Source organism: Patella vulgata, chromosome 9 (genome assembly GCF_932274485.2).
Source record: "Patella vulgata chromosome 9, xgPatVulg1.2, whole genome shotgun sequence".
Classification (NCBI taxonomy): Eukaryota; Metazoa; Mollusca; class Gastropoda; family Patellidae; genus Patella; species Patella vulgata.
In genome coordinates, this window is record NC_065887.2 from 3,953,513 (window position 1) to 3,973,985 (window position 20,473).

General features: G+C 34.4%; 1 protein-coding gene across 3 annotated transcripts in view; it reads left to right on the forward strand.

Annotated features, from left to right (window-relative positions):
- Positions 1–20,473, forward strand: part of LOC126831562 (coiled-coil domain-containing protein 186) — a 32,538-nt gene that overhangs the window by 2,399 nt on the left and 9,666 nt on the right. The window contains exons 1-8 of one of the 3 annotated variants that reach the window (XM_050562132.2): positions 7,809–7,941; positions 12,458–12,867; positions 16,025–16,114; positions 16,674–16,782; positions 17,507–17,643; positions 17,767–17,793; positions 18,722–18,877; positions 20,076–20,173. In XM_050562132.2, coding sequence (XP_050418089.2) covers positions 12,806–12,867; positions 16,025–16,114; positions 16,674–16,782; positions 17,507–17,643; positions 17,767–17,793; positions 18,722–18,877; positions 20,076–20,173 — 679 coding nt within the window. In that variant the 5' untranslated portion in view covers positions 7,809–7,941; positions 12,458–12,805. Of the gene's footprint in view, positions 1–7,808; positions 7,942–12,457; positions 12,868–16,024; positions 16,115–16,673; positions 16,783–17,506; positions 17,644–17,766; positions 17,794–18,721; positions 18,878–20,075; positions 20,174–20,473 lie in introns of those variants that run through there. The other 2 variants (XM_050562131.2, XM_050562130.2) reach the window with 2 other exon arrangements.

The following is a 20,473-nucleotide window of genomic DNA, read 5'->3' on the forward strand; positions in this document are numbered from 1 at the left end:
GAGATTCGGGTTTGGGTTATACTTCTGGAAAGGATATGTTAACATAATTACTTGCAGTATTTAAAAAATTTATGAACCTTTTCCGGTGACCTTTAAGTAGGTGTTTTGTCACAAAGGTGTTAAAACTGTGACTATTGAATGATATACACCACTATAGTCCAGGGTCCTGTTTCACGAAATTTTAACTAAAGATAAAATCCAATTTTAGTAGATACTTCAATTTTGATTGGCTAAGCACTACAATCAGTCTAATATTATCCAATCAAATTACTAAAATTTGGATTTTATCTTAGTTAAAATTTCGTGAAACAGGCCCCAGGTTTGTGTATTCAATAGTAATGGGTGTTATAAATTGTCACACTTTTACGCCAGTAGTGACATCTTTTACAGCTAGTTACACACCTGCTAATTAATGATCTAACCACTTTCTATACATACTAAACATTGGTTTAGAATACTGACCACTTATATGATTTAATGACAAAAATTGTCATTACTAAAAGTTCCAGGTTCATAAGTCAACAGTATCAGCTTACCAGTGTTAGTGGGCTAATAATATTGTCATAGTTACATGGCTGAAACTTAACAGAAGCAAAGATCCATACTAGGAAAATATATTTTAACAAAAACATTGGGTCTTCCCCAACAACATATACAAATTTGTCCTTTTGATAAAGATCCATGCTTGAAATGTGTTTCATTCCATTCAGATCGTCCTAAAGTCTGTCTGACCACACAGTCTGTCTGATCCTGAAACATAGGCCTCAATAATAAATGGTGTCATATGTTAGTCCCAAAATGACCTAGTTTGTTTTGAATTGACATTAAACCCAATCTCTTTCTCATTGAATGCATTTAACGATACACAATAAACATTGTTGTAATAACCAATCAAAATACAGTATTTATTGATTTCGTCTCTAATGGGATCGATTGATTCCTATAGAACTAAACCAATCAATCATCTGACTAATTACTTCCTGTCACTAAAACTCTCGTTAATAACGACACCGTGAAAAGAGTCTCGTTAACTTTGGCAAATAAAATCATTAGTAAGATTACAGATCAAAGATTGTCTGAAGAGAAAAAAGTTAGTGGAATAATGGGACATAAAAGAAAATACCTGGTGAGAATATAGATTACCTTCTGTATAAAGATTGCGTTATTTATGTTTAAATGTTTCATACTGGTAGTTAAAGTTAAAGTTTCGAGTATTCAGTTCAGTGATTGGAATCCATTTGCAAACTATAATATTGTAAAAGTCCAATCTCTAATGGAAATATTAGTCCAAAAATGATTGAGTTCCGTTCAGGAGTGACACAGATACAATGAGTGTATTTAAATCAAAACAGCGCCACATACGTTTTTGCTGAAATCTTTTGATTGGCTTATTTTTAGTCCATTTGAATGGAAGCCAGGAAATTATCTGCTGTTGATATTAAATAATCAGTACATTCTATCGTGGATAAGCCGTTGTAAAATTTTATGTTTTCCGAAAAATGAAAATGACTCGTAGATTCTTTGAAATTTATTTTTGTTAACAGAAGATTATTGGAGTGATCCAATAGTAAATGAAGGAATCATCCATGTGAACATTCCGTTAAATGATAATTAGAAAACCATTCCGTGATTGTGTTGTTTAGACTATCTATTTGGAGAACTTACACATATATTGTTAAACAGGACTTACATGTATATTGTTAAATAGGCCTTACACATATATTGTTAAATAGGCCTTACACGTATATTGTTAAATAGGCCTTACACGTATATTAAATACATTTAGTGTGACGTTAAATTGAGTTTTAGGATTGGAATATCATCTGATTGTTTTGTTGATGTCATCATATAAAACATGTTTCTAAAGAAAAATGAGTATGTATAGTTATGTGATTTTGTATTTTTATCTAATTTAAATGGCTTATAAACTATAATATTGTGAAATTTGAATCTCAAAACAGGGATTTCAGTAGAAAAATGATTCAAATGTCCATGCATGGTTCAATTCTATTCAGTATGAATAATAGTAATTAATATGATGAATTAGAGGTAGGTGGGGGAGGGGGTCATTGGGTCAATTGGCGTGGTTTCGATACCCCAGTTGTACGCGACAAGGAGTAGGGTCGCATGTCCAACCTCGGGTGTTTTCTCCTGTTTCCTCCCACTGCTAAAGACCCCTACATGCAAGCAAATTATTGAAATAAAAATGAACCATGTGTTCGTGCCGAAATGACCTAGTTTGTGTCGAGTGGATGTTAAACCCTATTGCTATCTCTCTCTCATTGAATTGAAACCAACAGATCATCTAAATAATGTACAAATAAACAATTTTAGTATATTTTAGTGTAGAATAATAGGCAAGCTGTGAATAATTAAATGTTGTTCGAGGAATGACCTTTAATTAAAAAAAAACTTGCCTTCGGTGGGGGTGGGGAGTGTCTATAGGACTGACAAGGAAATTGCGTAGTAGATGAAAACGTTGCTGTTTGGAAAAACTTTGCCTAAATTAAATTGCACATGTAATCACAGAAATAAAATTATTGGATGTGTGAAGAGGGGCGGCTACACTCCCTTAGCAGGGTGACTAAAGCTGGACAGGCTGATACATCTGCGTGGGTATTGGATCAAGAAAGAAATATTATTGTTAGTCTCAAAATAACCAAGTATTGTGTTGACAAGATATTAACCATATGTTAGTCTTAAAATGGCCAAAGTAGTGTGTTGATGACACATTAACCATATGTTAGTCTCAAAATAACCAAAGTATTGTGTTGATGAGATATTAACCATATGTTAGTCCCAAAATGGCCAAAGTAGTGTGTTGATGACACATTAACCATATGTTAGTCTCAAAATAACCAAAGTATTGTGTTGATGAGATATTAACCATATGTTAGTCCCAAAATAACCAAAGTATTGTGTTGATGATACATTAACCATATGTTAATCTCAAAATAACCAAAGTATAGTGTTGATGAGACATTAACCATATGTTAGTCTCAATATAACCAAGTATTGTGTTGACGAAACATTAACCATTTGTTAGTCTCAAAATGGCCAAAGTATTGTGTTAATGAGACATTAACCATATGTTAGTCTCAAAATAACCAAGGTATTGTGTTAATGAGACATTAACCATATGTTAGTCCCGAAATAACCAAAGGTATCATGTTGATGATACATTAACCATATGTTAGTCCTAAAATAACCAAGTATTGTGTTGATGAGACATTAACCATATGTCAGTCTCAAAATAACCAAGTATTGTATTGATGATACATTAACCATATGTTAGTCTCAGAATGGCCAAAGTATTGTGTTGATGATACATTAACCATATGTTAGTCTCAAAATAACCAAGGTATTGTGTTAATGAGACATTAACCATATGTTAGTCCCGAAATAACCAAAGGTATCATGTTGATGATACATTAACCATATGTTAGTCCTAAAATAACCAAGTATTGTGTTGATGAGACATTAACCATATGTCAGTCTCAAAATAACCAAGTATTGTATTGATGATACATTAACCATATGTTAGTCTCAGAATGGCCAAAGTATTGTGTTGATGATACATTAACCATGTTAGTCCCAAAATAACCAAAGTATCGTGTTGACAGAACAATTAGTTAAACCACATTCCATTGTTGTACAGTAGACTTTATGGGGTATATTATGGTATATTTTACTATTCAAATACATTTTAAAAGTCATTAATCAAATGTTATTTGAAGATTTGATGACATGCATATGATCAACTTAAGAGGGCGTTGCATAAGATTAGATAACGAAGTGCTAACAGTTCTCACTTTAATATTTAAAGATGGGTTCCCAGAAAAGTATTTATCGGTTGGTTATTTCCAATAAAAGTATGGCAATTTTGGTATATATGGAAAGTAGAGATATCCAATCTTACTAGAAAAATACTGGATTCCCCAAAAAACATTCATGGAGCGTATACAGGACAAAAATGTAAGGGTTCCCCTAATCAACAGCCCGACGATTAGGAACTTCTGCACGCGTGATGTCAAAGGTTACAAGCGAACATTGAGCGCTTGATGTACAAGTTGATAAACTTTTTGAAGAGTTAGACATACAATACTTTCTGAGATAAAAATGACGGAAAAAGATGCGGGTAGTGGATAATCCGAGAATTTAATTAGGATTCGATATTTGTAATAAATAGTAAGCGATTAAAGACAACATCGTCTTATGTATGCAATGAATTCTCCTCTGACTCCTAAGATGTGACGTAAACATGACCTGGTTTGATCGAACTTTAATAGCAGGGCATTCCTTCGCAATTACAATGTTTGAGAAGGATTTGAAGCATAATTATGACAAATTAATTAGTTTGAATATGTTTTTAGTCCATTTATACCATTAAATCACCCAGTTTGTACGCGGGAACCCATCTTTCAAAAATAGATAATGAAAAGGGAATATGTTGACAATTTCAGTCAAATTACTTCACTGTGAGCCAAGTTATCGCCATTAGAAGAACACTATAGCCTAGAATATCATTGCTACTGTTGGTAAGATAATAAACAAAGTCTTGGTTATCCATTTTTAAATTAAATCATCAACTGTCAATAGTATTTACGTCTGTAGAAAATCTTCAGCATCTGTTGACATCAAGAGTTGATTATGGTCTTGGTAAGTTAATTGATGTCTAATTAATAATTTAGATAACATTTCAGACCTAAGGAGAAACCTGCAATAGACAGATTTAGCTCTTGCATAATGTATGTTTAAAGGAGCTAAGTCGCTTATATTTGGGATCTAGAAATTGGCACAAATGGGTTGCAAGTTGCAACACATATAATAATGTAATATGAATGTATATAAACTGATTTACATTCAATTGTTTCTGTTTTGCTGTAATTTCTAATCAGTTACATTCAGCGAAATACGCCAGAAGTCTTGAGCAAATGGCAATCTCTAGGATCTTGTTTTTCTAGTCTACACCGATAGTATTTATAGTGCATGCTCTTCAAATAAGAATATGACGTCACCATTTCACATGACTTGTGAAATATGCCTAGTCTCGTTTTTAGAGTCCCTTGTTACAAATGACGCTGAAACGCATTATGGTACACGATTCGTGTACCAACGGTAAAATGTTTATTTTGTCTTGAATATTGGATATCAGAAGCCCATATTTTCCCGGTAAGATCACAACATCAATGTTGATTTAAATTGACAAATAATTCGTGTTTTCAATATTGAAGAATTTGGATGATATTGTTTTAGAGACTTAGCTACTTAAATTGGGTCCTTTTAATCATTTTCAGATTTCTAGAAATTGTGAATCAATCAAATCACCATAATTTTCTTATCTTTTTTTTTATTTTGGAATATTAGTTGATTTGATTTAATTAAACATACATTATTCAAGACCTAAATCTGCCTATTGCAGGTCTCTCTTTAGGCCTTAAATGTTATATACCCTGTTAATTTAGAAATTTATTAACATGACCATAATCAAGTCTCGATGTCATTGGATAGGTCCGATTTTAAGTAGATTCTGCCATTTAATGATTTAATCTAAATAATGGTGAAGCCAGGCTATGCTAAGCTTCTAACAACCAGTACGGTGGTTGCAATTAATGCGCACGTCTTGTCAAACCTTCAAAGGCTAATATCTTCGCTCAAAATAAAGTAATTTGAATGAAATTTTCAATGTATTCATTTTGCATTATCTATTTTTGAACTATTGTAGCAAGAACAGCCACATCTTTATCTAAATCTTATATAATATATCTTTAATATATTAAATATTTCCTACAGAAGACAAATACGAAGACGTTAGTTCAAATAGCTTTGTAAAATTATTGGAATACAAACATTTGAATACACAGTCTTATAGAAAGGTGTAAACCATTACTTATATTACCATCAACAGCTGATAGGTACTATTGGTATATTACCATCAACAGGTGATTGGTACTGCCATTACTATCAACAGCTGATTAGTACTACCGTTACCATCAACAGCTGATTGGTACTATCGTTACCATTAACAGCTGATTGGTACTACTGGTATATTACCATCAACAACTGATAGGTACTACCGGTATATTAACATCAACAACTGATTGGTATTACCGGTATATTAACATCAACAACTGATTGGTACTACTGGTATATTACCATCAACAACTGATAGGTACTACTGGTATATTACCATCAACAACTGATTGGTACTACCGGTATATTACCATCAACAGCTGATTGGTACTATCGTAACCATCAACAACTGATAGGTACTATCGTTACCATCAACAGCTGATTGGTACTATCATTACCATCAACAGCTGATTGGTACTACCGGTATATTACCATCAACAGCTGATTGGTACTACCGGTAACATCAACAGCTGATAGGAACCATATTTATAATTACCATCAACAGAGCAGGCCAATAACAGACATGTTTGTTAGAAAGTATATATATATATGTAAAGCATTATAAATATATTATTGTGTAGTTGTTTTTTCATCACCTGTACCTGTGATAGTTGTTTTATTGATAGATCACCTGTACTTATTGTAGACACCTACCTTATTACCTGGAGAACATTACAATAGAAACAGTAAATATACAGTAATTCTGTATGTGATAATAAAACAGGTTAGGCTTCATTGGTCATCAAACTTGTTATATATCTGTCCTGATGTATTTTTTCAACCTACCTTTGTTATATATAATATATTTGTTTTGATGTATTCTTCAACCAACCTGTACAGTCAGTATGGAATACTCATTAGTTTAGACCCTGTTCACACTGACTTCAAAAGAGAGAGAGAGAAATGGGGTTTAACGTCCACTCGACACAAACTAGGTCATTTCGGGACTAACACATGGTTCAATTTTATTTCAATAATTCGCTTGCGCGTTGGGGTCTCTAGCAGTAGGAGGAAACTGGATGACCCAGAGAAAACCCACGAGGTTGGACAGGCGACCCTACTCCTTGTCACGTACAACCGGGGAATCGAAACCCCACCAGTTGACCCAATGACAGACAGTATGATACAGCGCGCGCATGCTAACCATTCGGCCATCTAACCCCCCACACTGACATCAAAGTTGGGTGGCCGATTGGATTAAATTATGTGCCTTAGATCATAAGGTCTGTTGTTGAGTATCGTGGTGTGGTTTTGTTTCCCCAATGAGTAGAGTCATCTGTCTAACGTCATGGTTTTTTTTTTATCGGGTTTTCTGCCACCCACTGCTAAAGAACCCTACAGACAAGCTCTCTCTCTCTCTCTCTTTCTCTCTCTCTCTCTCTGTTAGTCCAGAAATAACCTAGTTTGTGTGGAGCTCTCTCTCTCTCTCAATGTCATCATGTCACTGCTAAAGAACCCTGCACACAAGCGCTCTAAAGAGACTAAACAAAATTAGTTTGTGTGAAGTGGATATTAAACCCTCTCTCTCTCTCTCTCTCTCTCTCTCTCTCCCCCCTATCTCTCTCTCTCTTAATGTCATCATACTGATTGGGCAAGGTCATTTGAGGGACTTTAATCCCTTGCAACTACTAAAATAAATATATCCGGTGTAAACAGGGCTTAGGGTTATTGATATTGAATTACTGATTCAAGTCTGTATTGATAGTATATATATAGGTATAATAGACAGCAACAATTGAACAATAAACTGTGTATTATTAAACATAGGTGTATAGATAACTATGATATATTAGTTATATTATACACTAGTATCTTATATTGTTAGGGTGTAAACCTGTTTATCTATTTAACAACAAAATCATCAGCTATACAAGGTTAAACTTATATAGAGTGGTCTGACCCCTGTTACTAGGTTTTATATATTAAACAAATATCTACTACTAGCATGTTATAAGGTGCAATATCGGATTAGATGAACGATTAACCTGCATTTACTATTTTTGAAAATGGTGTTAAATTTATTAGCATGTATGTCTTTGTCTTTTACTGAAGTTTTAATGAGATTTGTTGTTTAGAGAAATGTTTTTAGTTTTTGGTTTGATGTGATTATAGAATGGTTGTAATCGTTCTTTGTTATTCTAAAAAGAAGTGTAGTTTTCTGGATGTGATCATAGAATGGTGGTAATCGTTATTAGTTATTCAGGAAAGTTTATTGTAAAAAACGTGCAGTTTTCTGGATGTAATCATAGAAATGTTTAGTCTAGTTTAATTGTATAACGTGAATGTGTTTGAGAAATGTTTTTTTAGGTGGTTTTATTATATACAGAAAGTGTCCCTGAAAGACTTATTAGTTTGAATTTGTTTGAGAAAATGTTTTTTACATGATTTTATTGTATTATAACAGAAAGTGTCCATCTGTGAAAGACTAATAGTTTGGATGTGTTGTGTTGTTATATATATAGAAATATATCATGTGATCTTAAAGTTGGTGGAAATGTTATACAATATCTACGGTTACCTGATCGGAATTTAATTCCTATAAATGATATTTAGTCGATCATTTAATGAAAAGACTGTTAAAAGGTATTGCTTGGGGAAAGGTAAAAGTATTACTTATGGAATGTTACGAGGATTACTTATAGAATGTTACGAGTATTACTTATGGAATGTTACGAGTATTACTTGTGGAAAGTTAAGATTACAACTTGTGGAAAGTTAAGATTACAACTTGTGGAAAGTTAAGATTACAACTTGTGGAAAGTTAAGATTACAACTTGTGGAAAGTTAAATAAAGTATATAAAAATACCTGGTGAGAATTAAAAGTATCAATGTTGATAAGTTGAACATATTTGAAATTGACCAGAAATCTGTCAGGACGTAAAGAAGCAGTATTTTAGATCATGATTGGTGTTATAGATAACTTGTAGAATTTTGTCAGTTCCTATAGATTGTTATAGAATACAACAAGATTTGTTATTGTGAGTTTTTTCAAAGTAATTTCCTATAGAATTCTACAGAATAATATAAGAGACTAAACAAAATTAGTTTGTGTGAAGTGGATATTAAACCCTCTCTCTCTCTCTCTCTCAATATCTATATCTATATCTATATATATATATATATATTTGTGACTGTCGTTTGTCTGTCTGTCCGTCTGTCTGTTCGGGGTTGGCGGCTACACTAGGTCTGCCCCGAGTCTGAAATTTGGGGTATAGGGGTAGCTCGGACCGGGGAGTAACATAGGCACTTCCGGTTTCGGAGTTATGACCCCCGAGCGAAGCCGGTCTGTTCGGCTACACTAGGTCTGCACCGAGTCTGAAATTTGGGGTATAGGGGTAGCTCGGACCGGGGAATAACATAGGCCAGGTGGCGTTAGTCTACCACTTCCGGTTTCGGAGTTATGACCCCCGAGCGAAGTCTGTCTGTTCGGGGTTGGCGGCTACATCTGCCCCGAGTCTGAAATTTGGGGTATAGGGGAAGCTCGGACCGGGGAGTAACATAGGCCAGGTGGCGTTAGTCTACCACTTCCGGTTTCGGAGTTATGACCCCCGAGCGAAGCCGGTCTGTTCGGGGTTGGCGGCTACACAAGGTTTGCCCCGACTCTGAAATTTTGGGTATAGGGGTAGCTCGGACCGGGCAGTAACATAGGCCAGGTGGCGTTAGTCTACCACTTCCGGTTTCGGAGTTATGACCCCCGAGCGAAGTCTGTCTGATCGGGGTTGGCGGCTACACTAAGTCTGCCCCGAGTCTGAAATTTGGGGTATAGGGGTAGCTCGGACCGGGGAGTAACATAGGCCAGATGGCATTAGTCTACCACTTCCGGTTTCGGAGTTATGACCCCCGAGCGAAGCCGGGTATCCTGCTAGTAATATATATATTTGTATATATTTTGTGTTATATGTACAGCTTGAGTATCTATACTGTAGTTTTATGGGAGTGTCTATATCAAGTACAGGTCATGTGTACACACTGATGTGCATGTGAAAGATCCCTTGACGGTTGGAAATCAAATTCAGAGTAGACCGTAGCGCCACTGTATGGTGTGTCTGTTTTCATTAGCCCAGTTTACGAGCAGAGCAGTAGGACGTTAATCCCCATTTCATTTTATTTGTCTATCAAGTACAGCTTGAATGTTTATATTATAAATGACAAGTGTATGAATATTTTATATAATCTACAAGTATTTTATACCCCCTATTCATCTTGTTGATACGTTTCAAGTTAGATTATTGGATTTTTCAAGTTTTTTATTGATAAGATTTTCATTTAATCTTGTCTTGTAAACAAATTAATGTCAAAGATTAATGAATTATTGAACTTTAAAAACAGAGCTTCACAAAATGAGCTTCCAGCACACTGACTGAGATGGACACCTCAATGCTTTGTGGTCTTAGGCATGCGCTTTAGATCATAAGGTCTGTCATTGACCTGTCCAACTTTGTGGACGTTTCCCTGGGTCTTCTGGCTTGCTCCAACCAACAGCTAACGAACCCTACGCCCAAGTGAATTATGGAAATAATATTGAACCATATATGTTAGTCCCAAAATGACCTAGTTTGTGTTAAGTGGGCCATAAAACCCATTTCTCTCTCTTTCTTTAATTTAGACCAATCAAATACCAGTTATTTAATATGTTTGGCTTAGTTCAATCTGTCTGTCTCAATAATAATTTCACCATTTTGATTGATTCGGAGATTAAGCAGATTAATGGATTAACCCAGATTATTATAATCTTGTTATATAAAGACATTAAAGAGATAAATGAAATGACCATCTAGTATCTGTCTGAGGCCACCAACATGAAAGGGGGGGGGGGGTGGATGGTTGAATGGTTATCACATGCGTGCTGTGCGGTCTGTCATTGAGTCATACTGTCTGTCATTGGGTCAACTGGTGGGGTTTCGATTCCCCGGTTGTACGCAACAAGGAGTAGGGTCGCCTGTCCAACCTCGTGGGTTTTCTCCTGGTCCTCCGGTTTCCTCCCACTGCTAAAGACCCCTACGCACAAGGGAATTATTGAAATAAAATTGAACCATGTGTTAGTCCCGAAATGACCTAGTTTGTGTTAAGTGGACGTTAAACCCCATTTCTCTCTCTCTCTCTCCAACATGAAAGAGTTAAAGGCACAAACATTTCAGAGGCAGATGAAAATAGACAAAAAAATCCTGATTTGACGGATTGTCTGCTTCCATAGTCAAAAGGTCTTCACTTGACTTCCACCTTAAAAAAAAAAAGAGTCCCACACAGTTTGGTTTTTATAGTAGACTGTCAGATTGAATATTGCAACTACAGGGGTTTGTGGACAAGGGTTGGTAGGGATGACCTGAAATGAAATGTGGTTTAACGTCCTTCCTGGGCTAATGAAGACTGAAAAAGGATCATTTGCCTGTCTAAGTGATAGAATTTTTAGTAAATATTTGTAGTATATATTTTGTTTAGTGGATAGAAAAGGCTTTTGAATTTGATGGCCATGAAAGTTCCTGTGGATTGTCAGTGTAGAGAATCGTTGAGGATCTAGCAAGGATTCGTCTCTTGTCGTTCAGAAGGGATGAGAAAACAGGGGGTCACGTATACACCATTAAAAATCCCCTGAATGTTGGAAATTCAAATGACAATGTTCAGATCGTAACACTACTGTCTAATCAAAATAACATCTTCATCTTCAAGACCCATATCATATCATTTACTGCCTTTTTATAGCAACAGATTAGTGATTTTTGGGGGGATGTATTCTGTTTCATTGTAATAAACACAGCTCTACATGTATTTCATAGAACTGTTGTGTTTTTTTTAATATGTTTAATTACTAAATACCATTCAAACAGTTTTATTGTATCAAAAGACAGGTTATTTTTAGGGGTGGTGTGGGTAGGGTAAGAGGGGTGATTTTGTTGTTGTTTTTTTTTAGGGGGGGTGGGGGTGTAACTGGTCTTTTACAAGTTGGATTAATCTCATGTTAATGAGGATTAGAGATAATTAAAAGGTGAATCTATCTTATATTGGATATCTCTAACCCAGAAAACAAAAGGTGAATCTTTCTTATAATAGATATTTTTAACCCAGAAAAAACCCCAATAAGCCTATTATGAAATAAGATTTATGGTAGGCTTAAATATAGTAAATGATCCGTCTGAAAGGATAAAAATCATTTTAAACAAGAATATTTGTTGGAAGAAAACATGTTTTTATTTGTTTCTATTTCTTGGTTCTCTGTCAGTTGATTATCGTGGATGTATGAAATTTGATTTTCATGATGTTTTGAATGTTATTTTTCATATGGTGATTAAATTTAAGTTGGATTTTTATTATATGGTGATTTAAGATGGATTTTCATAACGGTGCTTTAAATTTTAATTTTCATACAGTGCTTTGAATTTTGATTTTCATACAGTGCTTTGAATTTTGATTTTCATATGGTGCTTTGGATGTAGGTTATGATTGTATATAAGCTTACTGCTTTCAATGATTTTATCTCTATCAAAATCTTCAAATCTTGAAAAAACTTTTTAACATGATTTATTTTTAATTTCTTGAAAATCGCAGATTGTGACAGATGGAGAAATGGATTTTAGAAGTTAACCATCAATATAACTTGGTTTAATTCATAATATTAAAATTATGAAAAATATGCATCCAGGTATAAAATGTGAAATTTGAGTAATGTACTGAAGAGGAGTAGAATTCAGTGGGTTTGAACATGGAGTAAATTCACAGTGTTTCTTAGAAAGTAACAATTTGAGTTTTACAGTGGAAAGATAGAGAGTAACAATTTGAGTTTTACAGTGGAAAGATAGAAAGTAACAATCTGTGTTTTACGGTGGGAAGATAGAAAGTAACAATCCTGTTTTATGGTGGAAAACATATATTTTATAATACCGTAATTAAATCGAAATGTTGTGTTTTGCGGAGCGACCCGTTCCTCCCACTCCGACACCTACTAGACAATCAATGAGGTAAATCATATATTCAGGTACTACTAGCTTGTTGTAAATGTTGACTCTGTGTTAAAGGATCTAAACCTCTAACTCAGTATTTTCCATGTTTGAAATTAAAAACACGAATTAGAATTCAATATTGGTCCATTTCAATCAATGTTGATGTTATCTTGCAGTGAAAATAAATATGGAATCAAAATATCCAATATTTAAGAACATTTTAAAATCAGTACACGAGTGGTGTATACTATGGTTTCTGGTGCCATTTGTAAATTGTATCCTACAAGACAATATGGCTGTAATTAGTAATGGCTGATTCACAAACGACAAAATAATAATTAAAAAACGTAAACTAAGCAGACGTAAACAAATGTTGTTCAATTTGATTGTTCAGGTATTTCACAGAATAGGGGGGATTGGGTGGGTTAACTTGTGTGCATTGCATCATCAGGTCTGTCATTGAGTCAACTAGCGTGGTTTTGATTCCAAGCTTGTACTTGACAACCTCGTGGGTTTTCTCTGGGTCCACCAATTTCCTCCCACTGCTAAAGACCCCTACGCACAAGCGAATTAATGAAATAAAATTGAACCATATGTTAGTCCCAAAATGACTTAGTTTGTGTCGAGTGGCCGTTAATTTTTTTTATTGCCTTTAGCTGCGATTTGGGTGCTATGATGCGCTTCGAATCACAATTTATAACCAGGTCAATATTTACCAAGAAAAAAACAGGATAAATGAATAATTTTATTTTTATTGGAGTCACTAAAACCTGGAAAGAAAATTGTAATTACTGTTCAGATCAAAATAAGGACCAGAGGGTGTTGGTGTACCTGTGGATGTTGGTGTACCTATGGATGTTGGTGTACCTATGGATGTTGGTGTACCTATGTACCTATGGATGTTGGTGTACCTATGGATAATGTGTGATGTGGATAACTAAGAGTAAAATGTTAGTTACTGATGTAACAATAAGACATAAAAAATCGTGAAAGATCAATTCAGCATCTCGTGATTGATTGCGATACATCAATTCAATGATAATATATCGTGCCATCACTAATGGTGATGTCTTTTTGTCCCCCGCCTTTCGAAGAAAGCAGGGGACTATTAAAATGGGTTCGTCCGTCTGTCTGTCCGTCTGTCTGTCCGTCACACTTTTTGGGACACAATAACTCTCTTCCTAATTGAGCTAGAATGTTCAAACTTGGTGTATGTGTTTATTAGGTCAATGCCTTGATGGAGTTCGAAGATGAGCATTTTCCGCTTAGGGTAAGCAGAGATAAGCAATTTGATTGGTTGATGCTTTGGGACACGATAACTCTCTTCCTAATTGGGCTAGAATGTTCAAACTTGGTGTATGTGTTGATTAGGTCAATGCCTTGATGGAGTTCGAAGATGAGCATTTTCCGCTTAGGGTAAGCAGAGATAAGCAATTTGATTGGTTGATGCTTTGGGACACGATAACTTTTAATTGAGCTAGAATGTTCAAACTTGGTGTATGTGTTTATTAGGTCAATGCCTTGATGGAGTTCGAAGATGAGCATTTTCCGCTTAGGGTAAGCAGAGATAAGCAATTTGATTGATTGATACTTTGGGGCACGATAACTCTCTTTCTAATTGAGCTAGAATGTTCAAACTTGGTGTATGTGTTGATTAGGTCAATGCCTTGATGGAGTTCGAAGATGAGCATTTTCCGCTTAGGGTAAGCAGAGATAAGCAAAGTGAGATTGATGAAACTTGGTGTATAGATTTATTATATGAATACCTTAACTAAGTTCGATAATGAACATTTTTTGCTGAGGGTAAGCAGAGTGATAAGCAATTTGATTGGTAGAAACTTTGGAACACAATAACTCTCCTTCTAATTGAGGTAGAATGTTCAAACTTGGCATAGGTGTCTATTAGGTGAATGTTTAAACTTGATGTATATGTAGATGTTCATTAGGTGAATGTCTTGACTGAGTTCAATAATTAACATTTCGAGCTGAAGCTAAGCAGAGCTAATCTATTTCATTTGTCGATGGTTTGGGACAAGATAATCTTGATTCTATCTGATAGAGAGTGATGAAACTTAGTGAAAAAAATAAATGTGCGATTAATTAATATGTGTCATCTATTTATTTTGCAATTTCGGCGGGGGACATCAGCCTCACTGTTGGCTTGTTTATATATTTTAATACGAAACACAATAATTAATAAAATACAATGATATAAAAAACATCTTTTTTCCAACATTTCATCAGTAAAAATACGGACTTCTTTAGGGATGAAAAACTATTTTCAACAGATTTTTTAAAAATTTGGTGTAAAGCCTTGGGGTCATGAGAGGACGAACCTTATTAATATTCAGGAATTACCCATTTTGTTTTAAAACCTTGTGAATGTGATAACGGCTACATATTTTATCCGATTTTGTTCAAGTTTGTCAATAAATAAAGATCAGATTTCTTGAAGATATGTGAAATTGGGTCAAAATCCAAATTTTGTTTCGGATAAGCTGCTGTCTATGGTGATCGTTTTTCTTGAAACATAGTTGCGGTGTGGCTAGCTTGTATTATTTAATGTAGATTTTGCAACAATATATATAAATAATATATATAAATAATACACTACCCTGGTATATATAATACACTACCCTGGTATATATAATATACTACCCTGGTATATAATACACTACCCTGGTATATATAATACACTACACTGGTATATATAATACACTACCCTGGTATATAATACACTACCCTGGTATATATATTATATACTACCCTGGTATATATAATATACTACCCTGGTATATATAATATACTACCCTGGTATATATAATACACTACACTGGTATATATAATATACACTACCCAGGTATATATAATATACTACCCTGGTATATATAATATACTACCCTTGTATATATAATATACTACCCTGGTATATATAATATTCTACCCTGGTTACTGGTATATATAATACACTACCCTGGTATATAATATACTACCCTGGTATATATAATATACTACCCTGGTATATATAATACACTACCCTGGTATATATAATACACTACCCTGGTATATATAATATACTACCCTGGTATATATAATACACTACCCTGGTATATATAATATACTACCCTGGTATAATTGGTGACTAAAGTTTATTCTGTCTTTTTCTTTTCTTCAGATCATCTCCAATAAGCAGATACTCAAATTCGAGTGGAAAATCAAAATTACATCGACCAAAAACTGCCAGTGCTGTCATCTTTCGCAGCGAGTAAGATCTTTATTTATTTCTCATGAGCAGGTTGGATGGCCGAGTTGTCTCACCAGTGTGTGGAATTGTGTTACTGCAGGATACCAAACGAATTATGTCCCCCTAACCCCATAGGCTTTCTCCAGGTTTTCTATGCCAGTTTACTCCTACTGCTAAAAGGGGGTTGGATGGCAGAATGGTTAGAACGTGCGCACTGTATCATAAAGTCTGTCATTGAGTCAACTGGCATGGTTTCGATTCCCGGGTTGTACGTCACAAGGAGTAGGGTCGCCTGTCCAACCTCGTGGGTTTTCTCCGTGTTCACCAGTTTCCTCCCACTACTAAAGACACCTACACGCAAGCAAATTATTGAAATAAAATTGAACCATATAGTTAGTCCCGAAATGACCTAGTTTGTGTCGAGTGGACTTTAAACCCCATTTCTCTCTCTCTTCTCTATCACGAAAAAAGTACATTATGGAAGAATTGGTAATGAATGTACTAATATTAATATAGTTTCCTCTTCTCTATAATGAAGATTATAGAAAGATTGGTAATGAAGTTTTTTTTTATTCTGTAGTTGTAATCGAGTCAATCAGTTAGAACATGAAGCTACCAGAAGACATAATTTTGAAAGTCATCTGCCATCGAAAAAACCAAAACCACCAGCATGGCAGAAAAACTTAGATGTAAGATTTTATTATTTATTATTTACCAGGCATTTGTTTTGTTGATTTGTTTTACAATCGTTGAGACTTTGCCGGGGTGGTGAAATGGTCAAACGCTTGTGGCGTGGTTTCACATTCCAGTTTGTCTGTGAACTAATTGTTGTTGAGTGATTGTTAAAACCCATTTCTCTACTGTTTTGCTAATGTTGAGACAATCTCTCTGACAACAGCAGTACAGTCTACTCCTATTTCCATTGCTAAAATTCCTGACAGATGATTTTGCCGTATGAATATGACCTCCAAAATTAACCTGATCTCCACCTCAATCGACCTGATCTCAACCTCAATCGACCAGAGTTCACAAAGCATTCTCAGAATTATGTTCAGTATTTTACTCAACTTTCAATCACTGTTTATTTGAAATATCTTTGATCCAGAAACACAAAGCTTTGCACATAGTTTCTTATTGAAGTATTTAATACATTAAAACAACAAAAGTTTTATAAACGTCTATATTTTAGTTAAAATAAGGCAAAAAGGTTTGAGTAAATTCTTAACTTAAGTCTGAGAATGCTTTGTGAACTTGGGCCTGATCACAGCTTCAATCGAGTCAATCTTCCATTCAACCGTAAATTTTACAACATGTGTAAACACCTTGACAGGTTGGTGGTTATCTATTGTCTGTACTAGATACAACTATTATGACAAATGATCATCTCTAGATGTGGTGGTATTTTATTTCTAGCCTCCATTACAACCTGTGTTGGTTGGACCTGGATATGTTTTATCTAGAAGTAAAAGTCAGATGTCCATGGTAATGAAAGATAATTTCTTTGATGCTCATACAGAAGTTCCTGATAGTCCTCGTAGTCCAAGCACCAGGTATGCTATCATAGAAACCTTTTATTAACAAAAAATAACAAAAATTTTTGCTTGATAATAAATTATCTGTGTAGTAGTGAAAATTAATGACTATTTTATAACCACTGTATTTTTTTTTTACAGACGCAACAAGGGAGGAGATCCTGAAAGGTAAATATTTAATGTACACTATTATTATTCTTGGGTTGACTTGGATAGCCAGGTAGAGTATCACACTGTATTTCATAAGGTCTGTTGTCATGGAAGGTCATGGCTTCAATCCTGGCATCGAACATGACAAGGAATAGTGTTGCCTGCCTGCTCTTGTTTTCTCACAGTTTGTACTCTGATTTCTTTCCACTTCAAATTTTGGGAGCAGAGTTTTCACTTCAATATTTAGCCAGCAGATAAATCTTTGAAGTATTTTGTATTTTATTCTCCCAGGTTGGGAAGATGTTTTAACACCATTTCCTTCTTTTCTCATTTTAAGTTCCACTCATATTCTCTTCATAGCACATGGCTTTTAAAGGGACACTATATCATTTGATATTGACACTGATTTATAGGGACACTATGATTTCATGTTATCCATTTGAAGGGACAGTTTAATGTCAATGTTTATATCTATTTATGGGGATCACAGTGGCTAAGTGGGTAAGGAGCTGGCTCGCTAGCCTGGAGGTCGGGTGTTCGATCCCTGCATTGGCGGAGAAAGTTCATCCAGATTTTCTGGCGTGGTTCCCCCTTGTCAGTGATGCAGGACGGAGGGCCTGACAAGGACAGCTGTATAGTTGTTGGGATGGGACTAAAAACCGAGGTCCCGTGTACACATTGGCGTGCACGTAAAAGATCCCTTGACAGTTGGAATTCGATATAAGAGTAGGCCATAGTGCTGCTGTCCGGGCAAAATTTCCCGCATAGTATACTGTATGGCGTATGCCCGTCTTCTTTAGCCCAGTTCGGAGCAAAACAGTAGGACGTTAAACCCCATTTCATTTCATTTCATTTCATTTCTTTATATTTAAAGGGACAGTTTCATGTCGGTGTTTATATATATTTAAAGGGATAGTTTAATGTCAATGTTTATATATATTTAAAGGGATAGTTTAATCGCCCAGTTACAAGAACAGGTGAATGATCTGACTCTTTATCTCGAGGAAGAGCGATTAAACCACAGACAAACAAAACAAAAAGCTGAAGAACTTTTAAAAGATAAATTAGAAGATTTGGCCAATCAACATACACACCACATCAGGTATTTCTATTTATTTTTCTATTCTAGGTACGTTTTATTTATTTTTTTACCATTGTACAGGACTTTTCATTTCAAAATTTGTCAAAAAGTTAATTTTTGACATATTTTGTTTACTTCGGAATACCAAGATGTTTTTTCATAGAACAAGGCCTATAGCCAATTTTCTTGCATTATCAAAAATTGTGTTTAGATCTGTTTGTGTTTTTAGTAACTATAAATTTAACTGTATTTTAATTAAGCACAACACAATTTTATGGGATATCAGTCACTGGTTTTATTCAAAAAGCGTGACGTTTCGACAAGTTTCCTCTTCTCGTAATTTATTCCATAAAAATTGTGCTCTGCTTAATGTGTTCCTCAGTCGCCACTTAAAGATTATGTATTGTCAGACAGTTTGGTTTTTCTGCTGGTCATTTTCACAGCCTGTCAGTAAAGTCCAGTATAATAGAACTGAAACACGTGCCCTGGATTCTATTGTACTAACTTACTACAATCTTGTCAGTCAGTCCAGACCAGTATAATATAACGACAACCCTGAAAACCTCATATTATAGATTTAAAGGCTCAATACCACTCTTATTGTAACTAAATAATATGTCCCAATCTTTATTCTGGTCAACAAATTGTACTATTTTAGAATATTTCAATTAATTGATGATACTAATTTCATCTTAACACACCTTATTTAAAATTTTTGAAAAATTCAACATAATGGTTTGAAACGTCTAACGTAAACCTTTTCAAATGAAACTTCGATTTAAAAATATTTTCGAACCCTCTGGACAAGTAAAATAGGATGTAATGGATAATTTACACAACAGGTAGGACACTTAAATATCTAGTACATAGATAGAGATATTATTTATTTTCTGGAGCTTTCAAGCCAGCAAGAGTGTTATTGTCCCTTTAAATGGACTGACAGGTTGGTTTTCCAGCCAGTTATTTTCATGGCCATTCAGTCACGACCAGTAAATATAATTCAAACGACAGCCCTTATAAACTCATACTTGACAAAAGGAAATAAAAATATTAGAAATTGCAGAAGAAAATAAAAATCTTTATCAACTTTGTTATTAATCTGAGAGCTATTTTATTTTAATTTTTCTTATTTTATTTTTTTTTATTTCATTTTTTTATTTTTTTTTTTAAATTTAATTTATTTTGTTTTTTATTTATTTATTTATTTTTTTTAATATAGAGACTTACAAGATGAACATCAATATAATATGGAGTCGTTACAAATAGAGAAAGAAAAAGAATTTGATGAATATAAGGAAAAAACAGATCAAAGGATTCGTTAGTTTCTCTGTTTACTTTCAATAATTCAAATTATTTAATACAATCAGACCTCGAGTTCACAAGGCATTCTCAGACTTAAGTTAAGAATTTACTCAACTTTCAATCACTGTTTATGAGAAATATCATTAATCCAGAAACATAAAACTTTGCACATAGTTTCTTATTGATGTATTTGATACATTAAAACAACAAAAGTTTTATAAAGGGCTATATTGTAATTAAAATAAGCAAACAATTTCGAGTTATTTCTTAACTTAAGTCTGAGAATGCTTTGTGTACTTGGGGCCAGGTATTGTC